We start from the raw sequence: 22,199 nt of genomic DNA on the forward strand, positions 1-22,199 counted from the left end.
TGTGAAGTCAAAGGAGCTGCATGCAGGGAGTGTTACTCCTTCACTGTTCATACAGAATATCCATGTATTTACAGGTATAAGCTAAGATGTGCACATTTCACAGGTGATGTAGGAGGTGGGTTAATGAGATATGTAACCCCTTCAGTATGTCCATGTATTTATATGTAAAGATGCCCACATGTTGTAAATTAATAGAGGCTTGGTTGATCAGAAGTGTTATTCCTTAAGTACAGTATATCCAGGTGTGTGCATGTATAAATAAAGATGCCCGCATTGTACAGGTAAAATCAGAGGAGCTAAGTTGATCAGATATGTTACCATTGAACTGCACATACATAGATGTTGACGTTAGACAGTTGGCGACATTGACTGTATTAAGTGCAGACATTTTGCAGGTATGGCAGCCTGAGTTGATAGGATGAACTTGTACATGTGCTTGACTGTGGATGTATTATGTGTATCTGTGTGTGTGTGTGTATGTATATATATATAGATGTTGGGCTGCCAGTACATGGACATGTAGCTCTGGCAAAGTTGCCTGTGCTTAGTGCGTGATAAGCAGAAGAATACCTGAATGAGTTCATCGAGTACAGCTCTGCCTTGGTTACATACCTGCACACATAGAGACAGGTGAAATGGTGCAGAACCTCGTTAGCTGTCAGATTAATGAGCAGGCAGCTTAAGCTGCACTACCAAGGCACTCAGCACACTGTCCTCCTGTGTGAAAAGGAAAGAAAAACAACTGCTCTGTGATGGCGTGACACTTTGCCCTGGAATGTTACCATGGTTCGTTAAACAGTATGTCTTTTCAGTGTGAGTTCTCCATGAGGAAGTAGCCTAAATAACCTAACAGTTGTTTCACAGTAGTGCTTGTTTATAGGCAAATAAATCTGACTAAATACTATTTTTAGTGCTGAAAGTCACTAGAAAATCATCCCATGTTCCAAGCAAACCTCAAAACACCTTTCTAAAATCAATAGAACTCTCAGAATCAGGAAAAATTGGGTCATTTAGTCATGGACGGAATTTATGGGTAGCCTATCTGTCTGGGCTTCAGGAGGAAAAGCCCTTGAATATTGCGTGCATGCATGTAACTAGACAGCTATATGCACCCATGTACATGATGTTCTAGTGGATTCGACTCAACTAATCTTGCAAATACGTGTATGCATGGATGTCATGTGGGCCACCAATGAACGGGCAAGAAGAGATTGCTGGATATGACTGAAGTATTGACCAAGCCAGAGTTCTTTCTCACAAGACATTGGGCAGCCCCCACACTGTTTAATCCTTGTTGCACTTCAGGCAGAACTAGATGGAACAAATGCACGAAACTTTATCATTTCATTTCGAGGATGCCTCCACCTCTGCACGACCTTTTAACACCTACTTGCACTTGCATACCCATACTCATCTTTTCTAGCATACATGTGTATGTATCAGCGGGCTTCTAGATGTACATGCACATACTTATATGGACTAGAGATGGAAGGAGGATGCCTTTAAAGGGATGCAGAATCAATTCTGATTGGCTGGTGAGAGAAGTAAGCGTGTCCAGGTTATGCCTAGCCTTAGACGAATTTTAGGTGTGGTAGCTTCATTCAAGCATAACCAAGGCTGCATGGTTTAACACAGGAAACCCCATCTCCACTGTAAGCTAATCAGCTTCGATTCTATATCCCTTTAAGGTACACGAAGGTGTATGTTGTCGTCAAAGTTAGGTGGTGAGTGTATGACTCTGACTTGAACATTGTGCTTATCACATGGTTAGTCTGTCTAATGAACAACATATTCATATCTTTATTTTCCCCCCAAAACTGGGAGAGAAATGTAGTTGTTTTCTGGCAGCACTACTGGAATTATTACTTGTATGTGCCCCAAAACAAATGTTTAAAAGCTTTTCTAAAGTCAGTAGAACAAAAAAACAAAATAAATAACAAGCAGTTTGAGTAACCTAGGTCATGGATGAAATTCTTATACAGCAAATACGTGTTCCAGACCCACTGAATCTATCTGCTCTGTTTTTAGTCAGTGTTGTGGTGAAAAGTTTTATGCCTAAGCAATTTCTGAATGTTAATTGACATAAAGAAGGAGGCCTTTAAAGGTGTTGTAAATGATCTCAGTAGCCTAGAGTGGCAATTAGTTGGGGCATGAAACCACCAAAAACATCAAAAGAATGATGTTGGCGTCCCTCAGGAACACCTGTCAGCAGATATCGTGAATTCTCAGCCCAGACTTTACACCTTACACCGTGAGATAAAAGACTGGTAGAAACACACCTGTCAGTTTTCACAGTTAGCTACCTGTAGGACACACCTGATACAGGTAAATCACCTGTTCATTCAGTGCTGACACAACATTGCTCACATAATAAGCCAGGTGATGAACACTGTTAACTTGTATCTTACCAGATTATAATCCATCATTTCACCTATATATATATATATATATATATATATATATATATATATATAATGTGCATCAGATCGGTTGTCCTTCATCAGACAGCATGTACCTTAATTCTTCTTTTTTTTTAGCATATGAAAGAGCAATTTTCAGTGCAATTTATGCATATTTTTAATTTAATTTTGGAGACAAAACCATATTGATTGGATTGGCCAGTTTCAGGGCTTAGAAAAAGTATGATTTTATCAGTCAACACAGAATAATGCCTTTCAGAGTATGCTTGAATGCACAGCTTGCAAACATATGAAAAGATTGAAGTATTACAGTGGTTGTGAAAACCAGAAGATTTGCATGGAGAATATATAACAAAAATTCTGAGGTGAACATGAATGTATGGTGAAATCGCCTGACAAATCTACCTTTTCCCTTTTTTTAAGGCAATGTTAAGAGTTTTTGTGCACGTATCTAAATGTATTGAATGACAGTGTGCAGGTCACATTGGATTAGCCATTAAATCCAATGATGTGGATAATTCCTTTCTTATTAGGTGTGCCTTTTTTTAAAACAGCCACTCCAAGCACATGCATTTCATATGTAGATATATAATACATGTACCTAATTAGAAAAAAAAAGCATTGATGGATGCTTTGTCGGTGCATCAGGACTGAAATATTAGGAAATAAGATATTTATGTGTCACTGGTCTTGACATTCATGCACTGCCCTTGTCTGAGTTCCTACAGTAAACACTTTGATCTTAGGCTGAATATTACTAGATGGGGATAGTGTCATAGGCAAAAGTACTCAGTAGTATAGCTGCTAAGGTGTAATAGTTTCCATAATTTGTCTGAAGAAAATCTGGGCGTTTTTCTGTGTATACATGTTTTAATAATAAAGTGGTCTCTAAACTTGGTTATGTTCTCTGGACATAAAAGAGAAGAGAAGTAAATCTTGCAACTCCGAAAACATTAGTGTCCTCCTCAACTGTATATATGTGGAAAACAGTGCCAGTGTTTTAAATAAGATAACAAGTGATCATTAATAATCATAGCTGTGTTAGATACAAGAGTTGCTTCCCTTTGTAGGAGGCCGGAGAGCCCCATTGCCAGTCACTAAAGTTTTGTTGGTCAGCAACACAAGTTCAAGAGGAAAATGTCAAATACCCGTGTTAAATTGAATAAGCCAACAATTACGGCTTTACGTCACCTGGATGATATTTCAGCCATATCTTTATAGAACCATGTTTGAAGCAGGAAACAGGTGGTAGTTTTGGATATAAAAATGACCACACCCAATATGAAATGAGAAAAGTGGCACATCGTTAAAAACCAATTTGGTAGTTCTGAGGAGTATTTCACCAAATTTCAGTACTCATTCTTCACTGAGTCGTTTGGAATCATATGTAGTGCTTTGTATTGTATCATGCTGATTTCTGTGTCACTACATAATTATGGCAGGGAACAAGGGATGATTGAAAAATATACCCAGCTCAGCAGAAAGTGATGGGACAGAGGTGGGGTATACAATTGTAATATGGTTTTCTTTGCAAGATTCATAGTTAACATTTCTATTGTGATTTTACTTATACATTCTTCAAATCCATGTACAGGTGCACACACCAGGAAGGCAAGGGAATCTATTATGCTTTCTGGATGAAATTAGACAACATTGAAAATCCCACTTTGTAGGGCTTGGAAATGAAAGCTAGCAACATAATGAAAATTACACGTACTTGAGATCTACGTGTACAAACCTGTTTTAATATCTGCCCCTAATTACGATACCTTTCATATGCAAAGAGACATTTTTTGAAGTTCGAATCCTTATATGTCAAACTACTTCAGATTTGGTTTACAGTTTCATATTGAGGTAGAAAGACATAAATTTTTATACTAGGGCTGTTTCAGTTAAATTTTGGGAGCTTCCTTGTCCAAGATGGTTAGCATGGCACAGCAATGAAATGACCCAGGAGCCTCTCACCAGTGTGGTCGCTGTGAGTTCATGATTGGCTCAGGCTGGCTTCCTGTCTTTTGCTTTGAACAAAGGTCTGTCATATTTGTGGTGTCTTAAGTTACAATTGCGGAGTTGTGCACATGGGCAGGTTATAGGAGGTGTATCTGTTGTTCTGTTCGATCTTCATTGCTCTTTCATGTAACTGATACAGATAGATTTAGCTTGCATGGCCAACTTTATTAAAAGAAGCAGATTTATTGCATCAAGGTAATCATTGACAGCATTACATGTACATGCCTTTGAACGGTTAAACCGGCCGTACATGGGAAGGTCTGCCAGCAACCTGCAGATGGTCGTGGGTTTCCCCCGGGCTATGTTCGGTTTCCACCCGCCATAATGCTAGCCACCATTGCATAAGTGAAATATTCTTGAGTACAGTGTAAAACACCAGTCAGATAAATAAATAAATTGAATGGTTAAAGCTCTATGTATTAAGTCTTGTCGTTGTTTGCCCAGTAAAGTCTGTACGTGTAAACACTATAAAAAAATTTTGTTGAACAAAACTTGACCCTAAATATGAGATAGATTCATGTCGGTAAGCAATTTTTTTTCTATCTGGAGAAAAAGGAAAGGGTTTTAAGGAAATCAACATATTGAGTAAAAACGTAAAAATCCCAATTTTACCTTTAGGGTATGTTTCTTTTTTTTTGGAGGATTAGTCTGTCGTTCGGGATAGGCCCAAAGAGCGTATTTCTAATGATGTACCATCTTGCTTTTAAGGAAAATATCTCTTGGTAGAGTTGTAAAATACCTGATGTAAATGTATATAAATGTAACATTTGACAAGAAATATGGCAACAAAGTATTTATCTGAAAACATTTTTATCCTAGCCCTTTCTAATCTGGACCTCCCCATATTGTTTTCCCTTTTCAAGATTTAAAGGTAAACACAAACCTACTACATGTAGTACATATTCCATGAAAACGAATATTGACTACCATTGGAAGCGTTTTTGACACTCTTATAAGTGAGGTTTTGCATGTAAAAACTGTTGTTTGCCTGTTCAGACAATCAGCCTTTGTACACCTTTAACTTTGTTTCCACGTGGGTTAATGGGATTGGGGCCATTGTCATGGTTAAGAATAGATGACCACACCCACTATTATGGCAGGCGTCATTAGTCCCTTAACAGTAACACCCTAGGTCGGATAAATTCTGGTTCTGTGCTCAGAACGGCCAGAGGGGGTTAAGGTCTGTGTACAAAGTCTAATTAATTACCTGGATGCCAATAATAAGGACAGAGAGAGAAATACTGCGTGTGAAAGAGAGAGGGGAGATGGAAGACAAACCTTACCCTTCGCAATCATCACCAGTAATCCATCTGTACTGATAGGCCAGTTAAAACACCTGTCTCTCGTTACCATGGGAACAGAGTCTCTGGGTTTGACTGTTTTGTCCAGAGCTTGAGGTAAGCTGTGAAAGCAAATGATCTGAGCATATTGACAAGAGCAGGATGAGGACAGAGTAGGTGTTCTTCATCAGCAAGACAGGTGCAACCGCCAGAAGAAGGATCTTTCAGAAACCCACACTGGCAGTTGATCCCATTATTTAAGTCTTTGTACAACTGGACAAGGGGTGCTGGATTTTCCCTGGTTTGAAGACAAGTACTGTACCTGTGACTGCGTTACATCAGGAACTCTCTCTTTGTATGTGTAAATACACTGGCCATGTTACCTGGACACTAGGTACAAGTATCAATCCACCCACATGTGCGGACTGAACATTTTTCTTTTAGGATATGTTCTAATAATCTCGTCTCCCAAGGAATGTAGTGACAGGGGGTCATCAAAGCGCCCCCCCCATTCGGGTGCAAGCTGCTGTTGGTGTGGCCTTGCTTTTTGTTGATTAGGGATTTAAACCTTGCTTTTCGCAGTGGGTATGTTTGAAAAGTTATATTGCGTTTTGCCAACTCGTCGCTATTTCTTCTGAAGTGAAGAGACACACTAAAGTAAAGTCATTCCTAAAAATAGGTTTTAAGATCTTCTGAAGGAAAACAGACGTTCTCAGGAAGTACAATGGAGAACAATATCCCAATGAAATATTAGACCTTTCTTATGTTTAAGGCTGTTTTTAAGTAGCCAATCTACCAGAAGTAGAAAATCTGACATGTTTCAAAGAAGCTTATGCTTGGGCCTGGCTTACACTGAATGTCATCATGGCTGATTTCAGTGACCTTGGCAGATACTTGGGTATTATGGTCACTTAACAGAAACACAAACACAAACTGACCATATTCACAACTTCCGCTTAGGTAGATAAATTTGCAAAGTGCTGTAAACTTCAAGGAGCCAGGGAAACACAAAGCAAATTTGATTAATTGAATTTCAGATGGCTCAAAGACTTATCGTGACAAGATGTCTTGTCCCTGTAAGCGAAATTTACATTTATGTCCCTGCGTCTGAGAATGATGCACATTAGGTGTAAATACTTAAGCTTTAGAGCTTCTCTGGAGTGTTCCCTTGGGCTGTGTTATGCTTTGATGATTGTACTCTGGGATCAAGTATATGTCCTACCTACAGGGTCATGCAGACACGGTGCTGTCACGAACACCACATAGTCGTTTTGCCACTCTGTGAAGATCATAGCTTTTGGTTGTAAGGAGACAAGGTGCATGATATTTCATCGGCTTATGTGAAAAGATTGTTGGGGACTTTTTACAAAAGGGCCATTAAATTCTTTAGTTCTGGCAGATTATTTGTATTTCTTAGCCATGTATTGATGAATTGACTGGGGAAGATCGAAATATTGTTTGATGGACATGACTCATCACATAAACTCTGCTTAACTGAAATCCATATGTTATTGGAACTGATGTGGGGGAATATGGTGATTATACAGTAGCTAGGCTGGAGGATGTTCTTGGTGATTAGCCGCGCACACCAGTGAGTCTTTAGTCTTTGAGGTGCCGTTTACCCCTGTCCACTTCGGCTGCCATTCCAGGTCAAGTCATGCAGTAGTTCTTGGCCGCAGACAGCAGGTTTTTGCAACACCTGAGAATGTTCTCCTGAGCAATGCTGCTTTGCTTTTCTTGTTTGTCAAGTGCTACCAATTTTAGGACAAGGTTTAGAGCCCTTCTCTGATGGTTAATTTTGTGGCAAGTGAATCCTGTATCTTGGAATTACAACAGATTTTTGTAAGGCCTGAAAGATTCTGCTCATGGACATGGAAAAACATCTTGGGAGAAACGAAGATGTATCTTAAATAAAATTAATTTTATTCTCTGAAAATATCAGATGTTCTCACATGGAGTCAGAGTCCATTGATTGTGTCGTATATTTGTGACAGTATTAGGGTGAAAAGACTTTGAGAAATTTAGTTTTCCTTCCTTGATCGTGTGCGGAAATAAGGACTTAAACCCGGTTGACCGGAAAGACTACATGCACATGTACGTGTGTGCGGCAACATGATGGCTTCTCTTCATCAAAATTCTGTCTTTGCACAGGCCCTTCTAAGGTAGGTTTTTTACCTTACTCTGACTGCTTTACATGAAAAGGTGGAAGTTATATGTTAGATAAAGTTCAGATATTTCAAAATATCATGCTTTTGTTATTTTGGTGTCATGCATAATTTTTTTTTTTTTTGATTTTATTTTTTATTTTTACTGAGACACTTGTGATTTCACAAGAAAGGAAGAGCAGTAGCCATGACATGTTACTTGAAAGAAATAGTAAAAGGATATATGGTGAAGATAATTTACTGTTATTTTAAATTTCCCTTTATCTGTGAATACCAGTACACAAAAGGTACAGGCCTTAAGGGTAGACAGAAGAGCAGAGTACATGTTCATATGCATATACCTAGCTGTGGTCTGCACTGTCGCGCTTTGAATGCTCAGGTGCTTGCAAGGCAACAAGACTTTCTCAGCCATATCCATTCAGAACACACAAAAAATTCACAGACAGAAGGAAAAAAAAAAAGGAAGAAGAAATGCTAATATGTGTATGTCTGTATAATGCTCATATATATGCCTGTAGGCAGGTTAAGTACTGAGTTATTTATACTTGTATGTTTTGCACTGATCCACTATGGGGAAAGAAGCACTGTGTTTGTAGAAGACAGGATTGAAGGTTAAACTCTATCGATGGAATAGAATGTGGACAGAATTACTGTGATTTAGGGAGATATGTGATGATGGTACCCCTCGTTTCTGACTTCATTCATGTGCATGAACATGCTTATTTCTGTCCTGGATAACATCCATATAAACACATGTGACTTGTCTATACTAGGTGTAACACCATATGTGCTACCAGTGTCAGGTGTAACACAATACATGCTACCTGTGTCAGGTGTAAAAACAGTACATGCTACCTGTGCCATGTGTAAAAACAGTACATGCTACCTGTGCCATGTGTAAAAACCGTACATGCTACCTGTGTCAGGAGTAAAAGCAGTACATGCTATCTATGTCAGGTGTAAAAACAGTACATAATACATGTACCTAGGTCAGGTGTAAAAACAGTACATGCTACATGTACCTATGTCAGGTGTACACACAGTACATGCGAGGAGTACCTATGTCAGTTGTAAAAACAGTACATGCTACCTGTGTCAGGTGTAAAAACAGTGCGTTTCCTGTCTCAACTGTTAAACAGTACATGTTATCTGCTTCAGGTGTAAACAATTCATGTTACTATACAATGGGTAAACCAATACATATCACCTGTACTAGATATAAAGCTATGCTTGTTGTATTACATGTACCTGTATCAGGTGTAGAAATAACACCTGTTGCCTGTAACTTGTGTAAAACAACACACCCTAACTAGGTGTGGAATAACACCTTCTACATATATCAGGTATACACATATGTAACTCAAGTCTTGTTACATGTTCAAATCTTTACCCTAGATAATTCAGACGTTTATCATCAGGAGGAAGTGAATGTCTTACATTGATCACAAATCCGTCTACATTTTCTATGTCATTTACATGTAAATAGAGAGAAGAGAGAAATAACTGTTTCTGCAAGGGCATATTTCTCATCCAGTTAATTTTTCCTGAAACAGTCATTTAGATTGACCTGAGGTATCAATCAGATGCTTCTTATTTTCCTGATGGATATAAAAAGATCCAACGTGAGTATAATAGAAGGATAAAAAGGTGCATCTTGATTAAGTGGTATATACAGTTTCAGTTTTCCTTCAGTTTTGTTAGTGCTGAAAAAAACATTAGTAAAGATTGACAGGGTTCTAAAACTATGTTGTGGTGATATACATAATTAAATACTATTAAAGAAGATACATTTAAAGATGGTGAAAGGCAGTGAATAAGAAATCTAGCCATTTAAATTATAAAATTGTCATTGACGTTTCTGGGAAATGTTTTTTTTTTTTTTTAATTTGTGATGCAGTTTAATTTATTACTCCTGGTTCTGTATGGTGGAGGAATGTGTAGTGTGCATCCATGGGTTGTTACCATACCAGGAATGTGTACAGATGATCTTATGCAAAGTAGTGGAAAATACAAAAGATTGATGCTGTTTTCAATTTCTGTAAATATATCAGAGGTTGTCAGACTTTGACTTTAGTACTATTGATCTCGAAGTGTGTTCTGAAAAGTAAAAACTGTAATTTTTGAGTGCATTTAGTTTGGATGGATAATGATTTTATTACCCGTATGTGGAATCCATTAATGGTGAAAATTGCACCACTGGTGAAGAACTCAAAACCAATGCTCTGTTTTCTGTGTTATTCCCATGGGTTCTAGTTTTGACAGTTTGTTACCAAAACGCCCTCGGGTGTTAGATAAAACTTCATTAACCTGCATAGGTGTCAGGAAGTGTGTGGGATTGATTGATACCTTGCACACCTTACCTGTCAAGTTGTACAGGTAAAATGTGCAACTACAAAGGCCTACTTTAAACTTGTTTATTGGAGATTTCCAGATTTGGTGCACCTGTGCACACAGGTACACGTGAAATAATTAATAATTCTCTTAACTGTTTAAAGCACTTGTACATGGAGCTCCATGTACGTACATTTATGTGCAGTTAGAAATGAGTCAGTTATTTTTTATTAAAAATTACTTCTTATTTGAAGAGTTATTAGTAGTAGATGCAGGTCTGTTGTCTAATTGACATACTGTAAATCTTCAACCTTTTCATCCACTGCAGCAGTTGTTTCAGTGGAACTAATGCATACAATTATTATAAAAATGAAGCTAAAAATGATACGTTTGTGTCACTAAAGATACAAGCTTCCTAACAGTGTGCAGATTAGTTCTCTACACTCCATAGTACTCTCAGAATGTTTCAAAATGTGGGTTGCAGAAGTGATGGTTGAAGAATTCGGGTAATACAGAATTCCACTATAAAGGCTATTTTTTATTTAAAAACTAATATTCATTTACACAAAGAGCAGTTTTCATATTTGGATATGGACATTGAACATTCTTTAGGCCTTTGCAACACCAAACTGTGGACTGTTTTTTTTTTTTTTTTTTGAATGATTACCTTATATACTGTCTAGTCCTTTGGTAGTTTAACATTGTTTTGAAAATTGGCCTTGTGATGATTGACCCGAAACATCCATTTTCGTTGGCGGCTGGTATGGGAATGTCTCTTCCAGCATGTAGATATATGCATCAGTTCATGTCAAAGTAACCGTTAGCAAACGGCTTTTGTGATACATATGTGTGTCAGTGTGGCTTTCATCATCTTTTTGAGCAGAAGGCTACCCTGCAAAGTAGCCAGAAATCTGACAGAGAGTTAATAAAGTAAAATAGGACCAGTGGTCAAAGTAGGCAGCTTAATGCCCCATTTTTCGACAGAGGTAGCAGACTGCGGGTAGCTGGTAACTGCATTCTAATGCACCACCTCCACTGATATGGTTAAAAACCGTTTTTTTTCTCCAGCTACCATTAGTATCACTTACAACTTTCCACCATGATAATGTGACACCATGTATCAGTATATTCAGTGTGCGTAATGTAAACGCAGACTGGATAAACGCATACAGCTCGGTGAACATGTACTTGTATGTACATGTGGTTTGTGAATACATCTATAGTATACACTTTTTGCAACGTTTGTGGGTTTTTCGGAGTTTTTTTTTTTTTTTTTTCTTATGTCTTGGCTCCAGGCAGTGCATTGGTGCATTAGCTTCTGTTAAACTTTTGTAAGGTGCACAATAGAGAAACATTGTATCAGTGTGTAAATTTGAATGAATCCACAAATTGATGAGCGATCAAAAACTTCTGAGGTTCGCCAAGACGGACAGATTAAAGCTTGTAATGGCAAAGTCCTTAGCTAAAGAGGAACCTTTAACAGGCTTAACAGTCAGTGCTTTAAAGTTCACATTGTCCTCAGATCAAACGCTACAATACACAGTAGCGGCTTAGAGTTAGAGAATTGTCGAGTGTTGAAAAATCCCCTGAAAGGCCCCAAATGTGATACAAATCACTGCAGTTGTTTACCCTATTGTTAGCTGTACACAAAAAAGCAGCCCGAGGGGCCCCGTTCATAGCAGTGGCCATCACCTGTTGGGGAGAAGGAGGGGTGGATGTTGGGTGGTGGGATCTGTGTAGTAAGCACAGTTATGAAAAGGTGTGAAGAAAAGACACAAACACAATGCTATGCGCTTTATACCTTTGGCAGCTATTATCTTGAAGACACAGAGCATTGAGGAAAAAGCGTCAAGTCTTGCGGGACTGAGTAAAGAAAGTGGAGTGGGGGAAGGCAGGCAGAGTGTGTGTGTGTGTGTGATGGGAGAGGGTGGGTAGAGGAGGTTGTATGTTAGGGTTGAAATGGGAGCCAGCGTGATGTGAAGGAAACACCACTTAATTATTGTGGTTTGTAGAAGAACACGGCTGTATAGGTCACCCTTACCCTCTCTAGCACTAGTCCATTCATCTGATCACAACAGCTGAAGAAGATTTGTGTGTTTAAGACTGCCGTCACAAACCACTGGATTCCCATAGGTGCTCCTCCCCTTTTCATACCTCTCACACTGGCATGGTTTAGTGGCTGCAGCATTCTGTGCCTAATAAAACAACCCTCTTTTCTGTATAATCAAACGTGTGAGGTTATTTGTTCATGTACACAATGATACTAGTCGTGTTGTTAGAGTAGGTACATTGACAACTTAATGTGATTAATGAAGGTAGTTTAGTATCGTACTGTACTTTCGTTGATATTGATTGATGGCTGGCTAAACAGTGTAAACTGCCCCTTATCACATCAATAACCCACAGTAGTTCACCATCATTAAGGTTGGGAGATCAAACCCAGCTTCTGCTCATTCTACTACTGGGTTGTCACCTCTAGATTCCTCCACTCACATTTAAGTCATTGAAGTGAAAAAGTTTTCAGTGACATGACACATTAATCAAATTTCTAAACTAATCACTGACCAAGGGGAAAAAGTTTTATCCATGGTCTCTTGTTTCCATTTACAGCTAATCAGTGATTAGGCCATTCCCATCTGAAACTCGTAACGCTGTAACAGTCAGTGACAAAAATTTCACCCAAAAACTAAAAGTCATGAAATATTGTTTTTGGTGGCATGCTGAAATTGACAGGTTCTCCTTCTTTCTTCTCAAAACATCTTTAATGAAGATAGAACTCTCAGAATTAGGCAAAATGTCACAATGTAGGGGCAAATTTTAGGTCTTTTACTGTAGTTTCCATACATGTAATGAAAATCAGCCTATATCTACATTATTTTCCCATCTAAACATTGATTTCCGAGACTGAAGTTAATTAAGATTGGTTTCCTGGAAAATTAGTGGCTGTGCTGTTTTTTTTTATTGAAGGTGAAAGTAATGGTTCCCTGTGTTTTGTTTCATTGCAGAAACAAGTGTTTAAATGAAAAACGCCGAAGAGAACAGGAGAACATTTATATCGAGGAGCTTGCAGAGTTGATCTCGGCAAGTATCACGGACATGAATACGCTCTCAGTAAAACCGGACAAGTGTGCAATATTACAGGAGACCGTCAACCAAATTCGGCGTATTAAGGAAGAAGGTAAGTCTTGGTCTTGTTATCTCCATTTTAATAAAGCACACCGGTGATGACATATACTGTAAATCTTCAATCTTTTCGATGTACAAGACATTTTTTCAGTGGAATTCAGTGCATGCAATTATTATGAAAATGCCGCCAAAAATTGATTTGTTTGTGTCGTTAAAGATGTAAGCTGCATAAAAATGTGCAAATATCTCCAGGCCCATTGTTCTGTCAGAACGTTTCAAAGTAGTGATGGTGGAAGTGGTCAAAGAATTAGGGTATGTACATGCATGATGTACTATTTCAATAATAAACTCACTCTCGGGGTGGTGAGTATTTTGATGTGGTAGTTAAAAATTGTGTCCAGATTCATCCTGTGAAGGCAAAATAATTATCCGAGATTACGTAGTCATGTAGACATACTGTTAATGTAATAAAACTGACCAGGGCCACTTTGGGGGCCTAATGGCTAGAGAGTTGGCTTCGAAGTCTGGAGACTGGGTTAGACCAGGGAAACATGACTTATTGGCATGGTGTCAGTACAATGCGACTGGGTGGAGTGTCATGTGTAGTGTCACTTTGGTGCCATGGACTCTGCCTCTGCCCTGCCTCAAGAAAACACTGTAAATGTATACACACCTAATGACTCCTCGTTGTCATATGACCGAAAGATTGTTATAACCCCCAGCATACATACATAAAATTGACCAACCTCACCCTCCAAAAGTGCAGTTTTAGAAACAAGTGAATGCCATAAAATATGACTGTTGATGGTAAAAGTTACATTTACGCTGTAAGTATATCATCCTACCTTTCAAACAAGCCCTAAATCACCTTTCTTATAGCATAAGACTTTCCAAAATAAGGCATAATGGCTAATAAAACTTGCCGTGGATGAACGTTAAGGTGATTTGCCGTACTTGGTTTATCACCGGACAGGTAACATGAGTATGAAGAGGTAAACATGTTCATAGACATGGTTAAGTAGCAACTGAAGGTTAAAGGATAGGTGCGTAAATATACGTGCCATGGCCTTAGGATGATCTTGAACAACATGGAAACAAGTCATAAGGTGCAGAATCTGAAGTTGAAGACTACGAGACATTCTCTTCATATTCCATCCCAGGGTAATTTATTTTTAGGATTAAGGAGTCATCGGTAGAGACGAGGTGGACATTTTATCGCTAATCTATATTGTGGTCAATTCTGGAATTTTCTGATGTGAAACACAAAATTTGTCACAAATAAACATTCTGTTCTGTTCTGGAATTAATAGTTTTTAATTCTGAGTAAAGGAAGTCAAATTGTGCTGATAACTATGGCACAGAAATTCCTCGATTTTTTTTCAAAAGTGAATTTTCAACTGAACAGTAAAAATACCTGTGACATTCACATAATGTTCCATGTGATAATAAAAAAGAAGCATCAGAGAAATAAATGGAGTGCTTTTATTGCTTGTATATCCCCATAAACCCTTCCTTTGTCCATAATCACAACCACTGTCCTGTTCATGTAAGTGAAAGTGTCTTGAGTATGCCATCAAACACCGATCAAGTAAATAAATCCCTGTGAAGCTGATGCCATTTATTTAAAAATATCTTCGGCATGTCATAACATACCAGCCAAGAATACCTTGATTATGACATTTAGTATTTTTTGTAGGCTCACTGACCGCTTGTGTTCAATTATTGCCAAACCTTGTTGATAAAGTGATCGTCTGGTCTATATCGAGCTACATGTCCTGTGGCCTAAAACTCACCACACGCATTTAGGCTACAAATAAGGTCCTGATGTAAACAGTATATTGTGTGGATATATTGACAGACATTGTACTGTGGTGTAGATGTATTGACAAGATATTCTAGTGTGGATATAGTGACAAGATATTCTAGTGTGGATATGTTGACAGATATTGTACTGTGGTGTGGATGTATTGACAAGATATTCTAGTGTGGAGTGAATATCTATGAGCCAAATACGTATTGACGAATATTTCAGTGTGGATATATGGACCAATATTCTAGTGTGGATATACTGATCAATTCTTATACAAGTGAACGTGCCTATTTATCAATGTTTGTTTTTTTCTGGATACATGAACTTTAAAAAAACCTTAATCTAGTGTAGTAAAACTGTGCTGTGATACTTGAGCTACACTAATCCCTCAGCCGGTTTGCATATGAAAGAGAAAGTATCATTTTGTCAATCTACACAGAGTAATGCCTTCAGAATCTGCGAAAAGGTTGCAACACACTGCAGCTGGTCACACCACTAAATCCTGAATTCATATCTTGCTCTAGCCTCTTTTTCAGGTGATGTTGATATCATTGTTAGAAACATTGTCAGAAATTTGAGTCTGCTGTACTGAGACATTTGACAGATGAGACCATGATGTGTTGTTGTTGTTGTTTCAGAGAGCGGAACGAGTGAGGCAGTACAACAGAGCCAGGTGTCCAGCAGCAAACCTTCCATCATAGCTAACGACGTACTTGGACCCCTTCTCCTTGAGGTAGTGAATATTTGGATCAGAATGAAAATCTTAGATTTTTACTCTATAGTTGTAAAAGATTGCATTTTACTTGATATTCAGTCACCTAGCATGTGTATGTATAACTTTTTCAATTCCCCTGGTCTCTGCCCGGTTCCGTAATGCTGGCGTCATTTGTAAAGTTTAAATATTCTTGAGTATGGCGTAAAACTCTAATTAAACAAATGAATAAGTAAGACTTTCAGCTGGAAAAATACTGTTTTTTCAGTACATTTTAATGTTGCAAAAATTATCAAGCTAATATTGCACACTGGAGTGAGAACATGATATATACACAGTAGTCTTACAAACTGGAATAATGAATCTAATCTATCCTTGAGCTCAAAACTGTGTATTTTTTAGCTCAAAACTGTGTCTCCTTCAATTCACAACTGGGTATCTTTTAGCTCAAAACTATGTATCCTTCAATTCACAACTGTGTATCTTTTAGCTCAAAACTATGTATATCTTTTAGCTCAAAACTATGTATCCTCCAATTCACAACTGTGTATCTTTTAGCTCAAAACTATGTATCCTTCATTTCACAACTGTGTATCTTTTAGCTCAAAACTATGTATCCTTCAATTCACAACTGTGTATCTTTTAGCTCAAAACTATGTATCCTTCAATTCACAACTGTGTATCTTTTAGCTCAAAACTATGTATCCTTCATTTACAACTGAGTATCTTTTAGCTCAAAACTATGTATCCTTCAATTCACAACTGTGTATCTTTTAGCTCAAAACTATGTATCCTTCATTTTACAACTGTGTATCTTTTAGCTCAAAACTATGTGTCCTTCAGTTCACAACTGTGTATTCTTGAGCTCAAAACTGTGTATCCTTCAATTCACAACTGTGTATTCTTGAGCTCAAAAATATGTATCCTTCATTTCACAACTGTGTATTTTTTAGCTCAAAACTATGTGTCCTTCAATTCACAACTGTGTATTCTTGAGCTCAAAACTGTGTATCCTTCATTTCACAACTGTGTATTTTTTAGCTCAAAACTATGTGTCCTTCAATTCACAACTGTGTATTCTTGAGCTCAAAACTGTATATCCTTCAATTCACAACTGTGTATTCTTGAGCTCAAAACTATGTGTCCTTCATTTCACAACTGTGTATTTTTTAGCTCAAAACTATGTGTCCTTCAATTCACAACTGTGTATTCTTGAGCTCAAAACTATGTGTCCTTCAATTCACAACTGTGTATTCTTGAGCTCAGAACTATGTGTACCATGATTGCTTTTTGGTAATGTTTTCTTTATTTGTTTATTTGTTTATTTTTTATTTCTCCAAACAGGCACTTGACGGGTTTCTGTTTGTGGTCAACAGTCATGGTAAAGTGGAATTTGTCTCGGAGAATGTTACAAGTTACCTCAAGTATTCATTGGTAAGATTCAGTCTTTATACATCAGGGGTCATAACAGCTCATCACAGAGATGACCTTGAAATAAATTAGATCTCGCATTATATGATTTAGTGGTATGGAATATGTTGGATATCATTTAAACAGGGTTCGCACGGGTCCTTGAAAACCTTGAAAGTACTTGAATTTTATTTTGGTAATTCAAAGACTGGAAAGTGCTTGAATTTGACCATTTTTATGTGGAGGTCCTTGAAAGTACTTGATTTTGTTTGTGTCACGTGAAGAAAGTTATTCAGTGGTAAGACTCTGTGAATCAACTGGCAATGGGCATGCACCTAAAGCGGCTGCCAGTGGTATGTACGTGGTCGTAGTTATGTACTTGAGGTACAGTACACCTCAGATAATACAGATGGGGTGTACACCTCATCTGTGTCTCATACTATGGTGTAAATGAGGTGTACAACCCATATACACCTCATCTGTACCTCACACTGAGGTGTACACCTTATGTCTGTAAGGGGGTTGATGTTTTCAAATTTAAGCTTTAATACTTTCCAGTTTCTCGAAAGTATTTTGTATCATAATACTTGAAGTGAATGCCCTAAAGGACATGTACATGTAGACATTTGTTCTGTGTCATCTAAAACTCAAGTCACTTTGAACTCTTGTGGTCTGGAAATTTGACCTGGCTAACACCTAAAAATAACTCATCTTGATCACTTTGATAAAAAAAACAGTTCTAAGTTGAAACATGTATCACCCGGTTCCTTTTTTATCTGAAAAGTTTGAAATTTCAAATTGTCTTTTATATTTTTTCAGAATGACCTTGTTGAGAAGAGTATTTACAATATCATCCATGTTGGAGATCATGCCCAATTCAGCAACAGTTTGCTGCCTATGTCATTAGGTAGGTCAAGGTCAGGCGGCCATCTTAGATCTGATTAGCACCACCAAAAAGTTATATATGACGTGTGATCTATGCTGAAGTGAAGTACGGTTTGCATATTTCAGGTACATGTATCCTTACATAAATATTTTTCGAGCCTGTCAGCAATGTGATCGCTGTGAGTTCAAATCCAGCCCATGCTGCCTTCCTCTCCAGCCATGCGTGAGAAGGTCTACCAACAAACTGTGGATGGTCTTGGGTTACCCCCTGGGGTCTGCTGGATTCCCTTCCACCATATTGCTGGCCATCTTTGTATAAGTGAAATGTTCTTGGGTGAAAACACAGTCAGATAAATAAGTATACATAAATGTTTCTTGTTAGGACTCAAATTTCAAATGGTTTACATTTTCATTGATTAATGGTGTGGATTTTTCATATAAGGCTATAGTCCATTTTTTTACCATTAGATTTCGTCACTTTCAAATCCCATATAGAATGTATGCACTTTTCATTTAAAACACCATGTAATATTAATGTCTTCCTGTTTGCAGCTCATACGGGAACAACTTCAAATAGTTTTGCTGATGGTAAGGAAGCATTCCATGAATGTTGTCATCCATCTTTCAAACTGAGTGTTCATTTAGATGCCTTTTACATCGTTTTAAGTTGATGAATTATAAGTTATTGGATAGAACAATAGAACAATTACTATCCAGAAACCCGAAGAAGCTTCAAAAGCTTTTTTAAGAAAAAACATATTCTTCGGTAGGCCCAGTTTTAGCATATAGCTGATTTTTTCCTTCTTTCAAAGGATTTCTACTTCATATTGCTTTTGTTAACCATGTTCAAGATAGAGATATGATAATGGAATGTTGACAACATTTGTTCTTAAGATAATATGTTGATGTGTACATTTTCTTGTGCTTCTTCATTTCAGATAATGGGGGTCCATTTAGCGCAGAAACACTGGGCAACAAAGGCAGGACTTTCAATTGTAGAATGCTTATAAAACCACCATGTAAGTGATATATTTCTGTAATTATGAACAGCATGATTCTAACGTACACCTGAAACAATTTTAGTTATCAGTGCTGATTATAGGTTTGCATAAAGAACAAAAGTGGCGAGGTAAATCCTAAGCACAGGCTTCAAAGGTCAAGCTTGGCTAGTGTTGGCATTGATGTAAGGGGAGTTTTCAGGTCAGCACACGGGTGGCATGAGCATGGGTGTCATCGATGAATGATGTAAAGGGAGATAACTCTAATGCTTTGTACAGCATTGTCCAGCATCAAGAAGACGTGGGCTTTTCAGCCTCTTGGGTAGTTGAAAAGATGCTTACTTGATTTATCCCCACCCAATAATTTACAGGGTCTGCCTTCTAAGCGAAATGTTCAGGCTATATCCAAAGTTGAGTCATGCCTTATGGTGCTTCCTCACTCACATTTCTATATAAGGGATCTAGATGTTGTCAAGGGTGGGTGTCATGTCAGGTGTCTTTGACATGGTTTTCCATTGAGACAGCACTAAATAAATAAATAAATAACATAAGAAATAAGAATAAATAAATGAATGAATGCTTGGGAGCTTAACGTAGTACTTAAGAATTTTTCAGTCACATGACGATGATATTTTTTATCCAGATGTTGTTAGATGGATGATTGATGATCGGAGATGATTTTTGGTTTTTTTTTGACGTACAGGTGAAGAAGATGGAGATGTTGAAGTTAAACAGACCTATGTATCTAAGTATGAGAATATGCAGATATCTGCTGTGCTACAACCATATCCAGATAAACAAGGTAATAGCACAGGTGGGTACATAATGCAGGTGCAAGGATCTGCACTCAGTCAGTGGTCCGTGAAAAGCAGGGTAAAACTGTACACCAGGGGCCAGTCTTGCAAAGCTGTCGCAACATTACATAAAGTTCATTTATACCATGATGACGTATCTCTTCACTACATTATGCCAGGTGCATCAAACAACTGCACCGTAAAACGGGCCCTGGTCATTAACTGGGAGAATGTTGTAGATCTTCACTGAAACATATGGAAAATTTGCAGAGAGAAATCATGGAAAACTCAAAGAAAGTTCCTTGTTAATATTTAAGGTTTGTATAAGCTTCTCCAGTTGACTGTTTTTTTATTATTTATTTATTTATTTTTTTATATATACTGTTTTCCATTTTAGAGGGACAATCCTGCTTAGTGTGCGTTGCCCGTCGATTACCGTTGGCGGAAAAGACAATGCTGGGCATTGAACAGTTCACTACAAAACAGGATCTTAACGGGAAAATTGTAGATTGCGATACCAGGTTAGTACAGGATGTTAATAAAACAGCAACTAGCAATACAACGTTTGATTGTAAACCAGGCAGAGCATCGGGGGAAGCCCACAACCCAGGTTGCTGGCAGGCCTTCCCACAAACGCCGATCCATTGTTTTTGGTGTATAAAGTACAGGCACACGTGTGCACCAAAAACTTGCTTGTTGTCACTAAACAAAACATGGCAGTGTAAACCAGCAGCTGTAATCGGCAAAAACAACACAGTTTATGTTGTATTATTATAGGATTCATGAAAGGAGATGTTTGTATGATATTTATATAATATTTTATAATATTTACGTTTGAAAAATCGGACGAGTGCTGACTGACAAAAATATACACATCGAATGTGCTGTAAGAAACATTCACCATTTAACAGGCACATTTCAGGAATCCTTAAAGCGAAGATAATGATGATAAGTAGATAAAAATATGTATGTATATGCGTGTTTATGATTCAGTTCAGTTCATTGGACTTGTGAATTTCTGTTCACAGAGGAATAGCCCCCAGTCATTACGACTATCCTGATTTCAAGGGACATAACCTCCAAGATTTTTGCCATGTCAACGATATCCAGTTACTGGCAAAACACATTCAAGAAGGTGAGATTTCACATATTCAGTTCGGAGTCTTAATTTTATTTTGTGTTTCACATGAGAGCCGACTGAAAAAATCCAAAAATGGAATAAAAATGAAATGCTCCTTTTGATTTTGGTTGATCTCCAAGATTTTACGATTTTCCAGTTCATTGATATTTTCCGATCCTGTAAATATGTGTATACAGGAAAAGTTGCCTGGATAAATCCACATTTTCCACAGATTAGATGATTTTTAAGTTTTTAAATTGATAAGACTTTTATAAGAAAGACATCTAAAATGTTACTTTGTGCTGCTTGGCTTGGATAGATAGGGTAGAGGAAGGAAAGAGACTGGTTGGCCAAGTGTTCATATAACGTCTCCGAGTGTTGCAACGTGTGACATCTGGTGTCTGGCATCGGCATGATACTTCACTGACAGCAACACTCTGGTGTCATGTACTCGCCCGGCCACAAGAAGACTCAATATATACACACACACTGAATTATTTTTTTCTTGTCATATGATTGAAAGATTAAGACATAAACATTACAACAACATAAAACCCAAGCATGTGTGGTATACAGACATACACATCCTTTCTTATTCAATTGCGAGATTTCACAAGACATAGTTGGGTCGCCGCAATAAAATTTTAATGTTCAAAAAAATGTTCTATTCTAACTCTTGCTTTAATTTAGAAGTAATATTCATTAAAAAAGAAAAAGGAATAGCTGGAAAGTGTAAATATTTAAATGAGCACTGTTTTGTTGTCTTCAGTGAAGAAGAGCTCTCAAGGCACAAGTGGGGTGTATCGCTTTAAGCTTCTGGAGAACAGATATGTGTTTGTGAGGACACAAAGTCAGCAGTTCAACGACTTCATTGTCTCTACACATTCAATTATCAGGTCAGTGCAGGGGTGAAAAGTCAAAGGTTAGGAGTAAGTCTCTTCACAACGACTTCATTGTCTCTACACATTCAATTATCAGGTCAGTGCAGGGGTGAAATGTCAAAGATTAGGAGTAAGTCTCTCTTCACGGCTTTAGTGGATTTTTTTTTCTTCTCGTGCTAATTAGAAGTGAACTCAAAATCTGATTTTTGTTTGCACTGTTTCTTCCACCTTTTCGCATGTTTAGGGCAACTTTTGAA

The 22,199-nt window shown here is 37.7% G+C and overlaps 1 protein-coding gene across 1 annotated transcript in view; it reads left to right on the forward strand.

Annotated features, from left to right (window-relative positions):
• The window catches only part of LOC135463458 (nuclear receptor coactivator 2-like), a 105,051-nt gene that overhangs the window by 64,312 nt on the left and 18,540 nt on the right, over nt 1–22,199 (forward strand). The window contains 10 exon segments of the mRNA XM_064740718.1: nt 13,212–13,384; nt 15,781–15,875; nt 17,199–17,288; nt 18,084–18,171; nt 18,702–18,737; nt 19,088–19,168; nt 19,851–19,961; nt 20,339–20,462; nt 20,970–21,076; nt 21,831–21,957. Of these exon segments, the coding sequence (XP_064596788.1) occupies nt 13,212–13,384; nt 15,781–15,875; nt 17,199–17,288; nt 18,084–18,171; nt 18,702–18,737; nt 19,088–19,168; nt 19,851–19,961; nt 20,339–20,462; nt 20,970–21,076; nt 21,831–21,957 (1,032 nt within the window).

This window comes from Liolophura sinensis, chromosome 3 (assembly GCF_032854445.1).
Source record: "Liolophura sinensis isolate JHLJ2023 chromosome 3, CUHK_Ljap_v2, whole genome shotgun sequence".
Taxonomy (NCBI): Eukaryota; Metazoa; Mollusca; class Polyplacophora; order Chitonida; family Chitonidae; genus Liolophura; species Liolophura sinensis.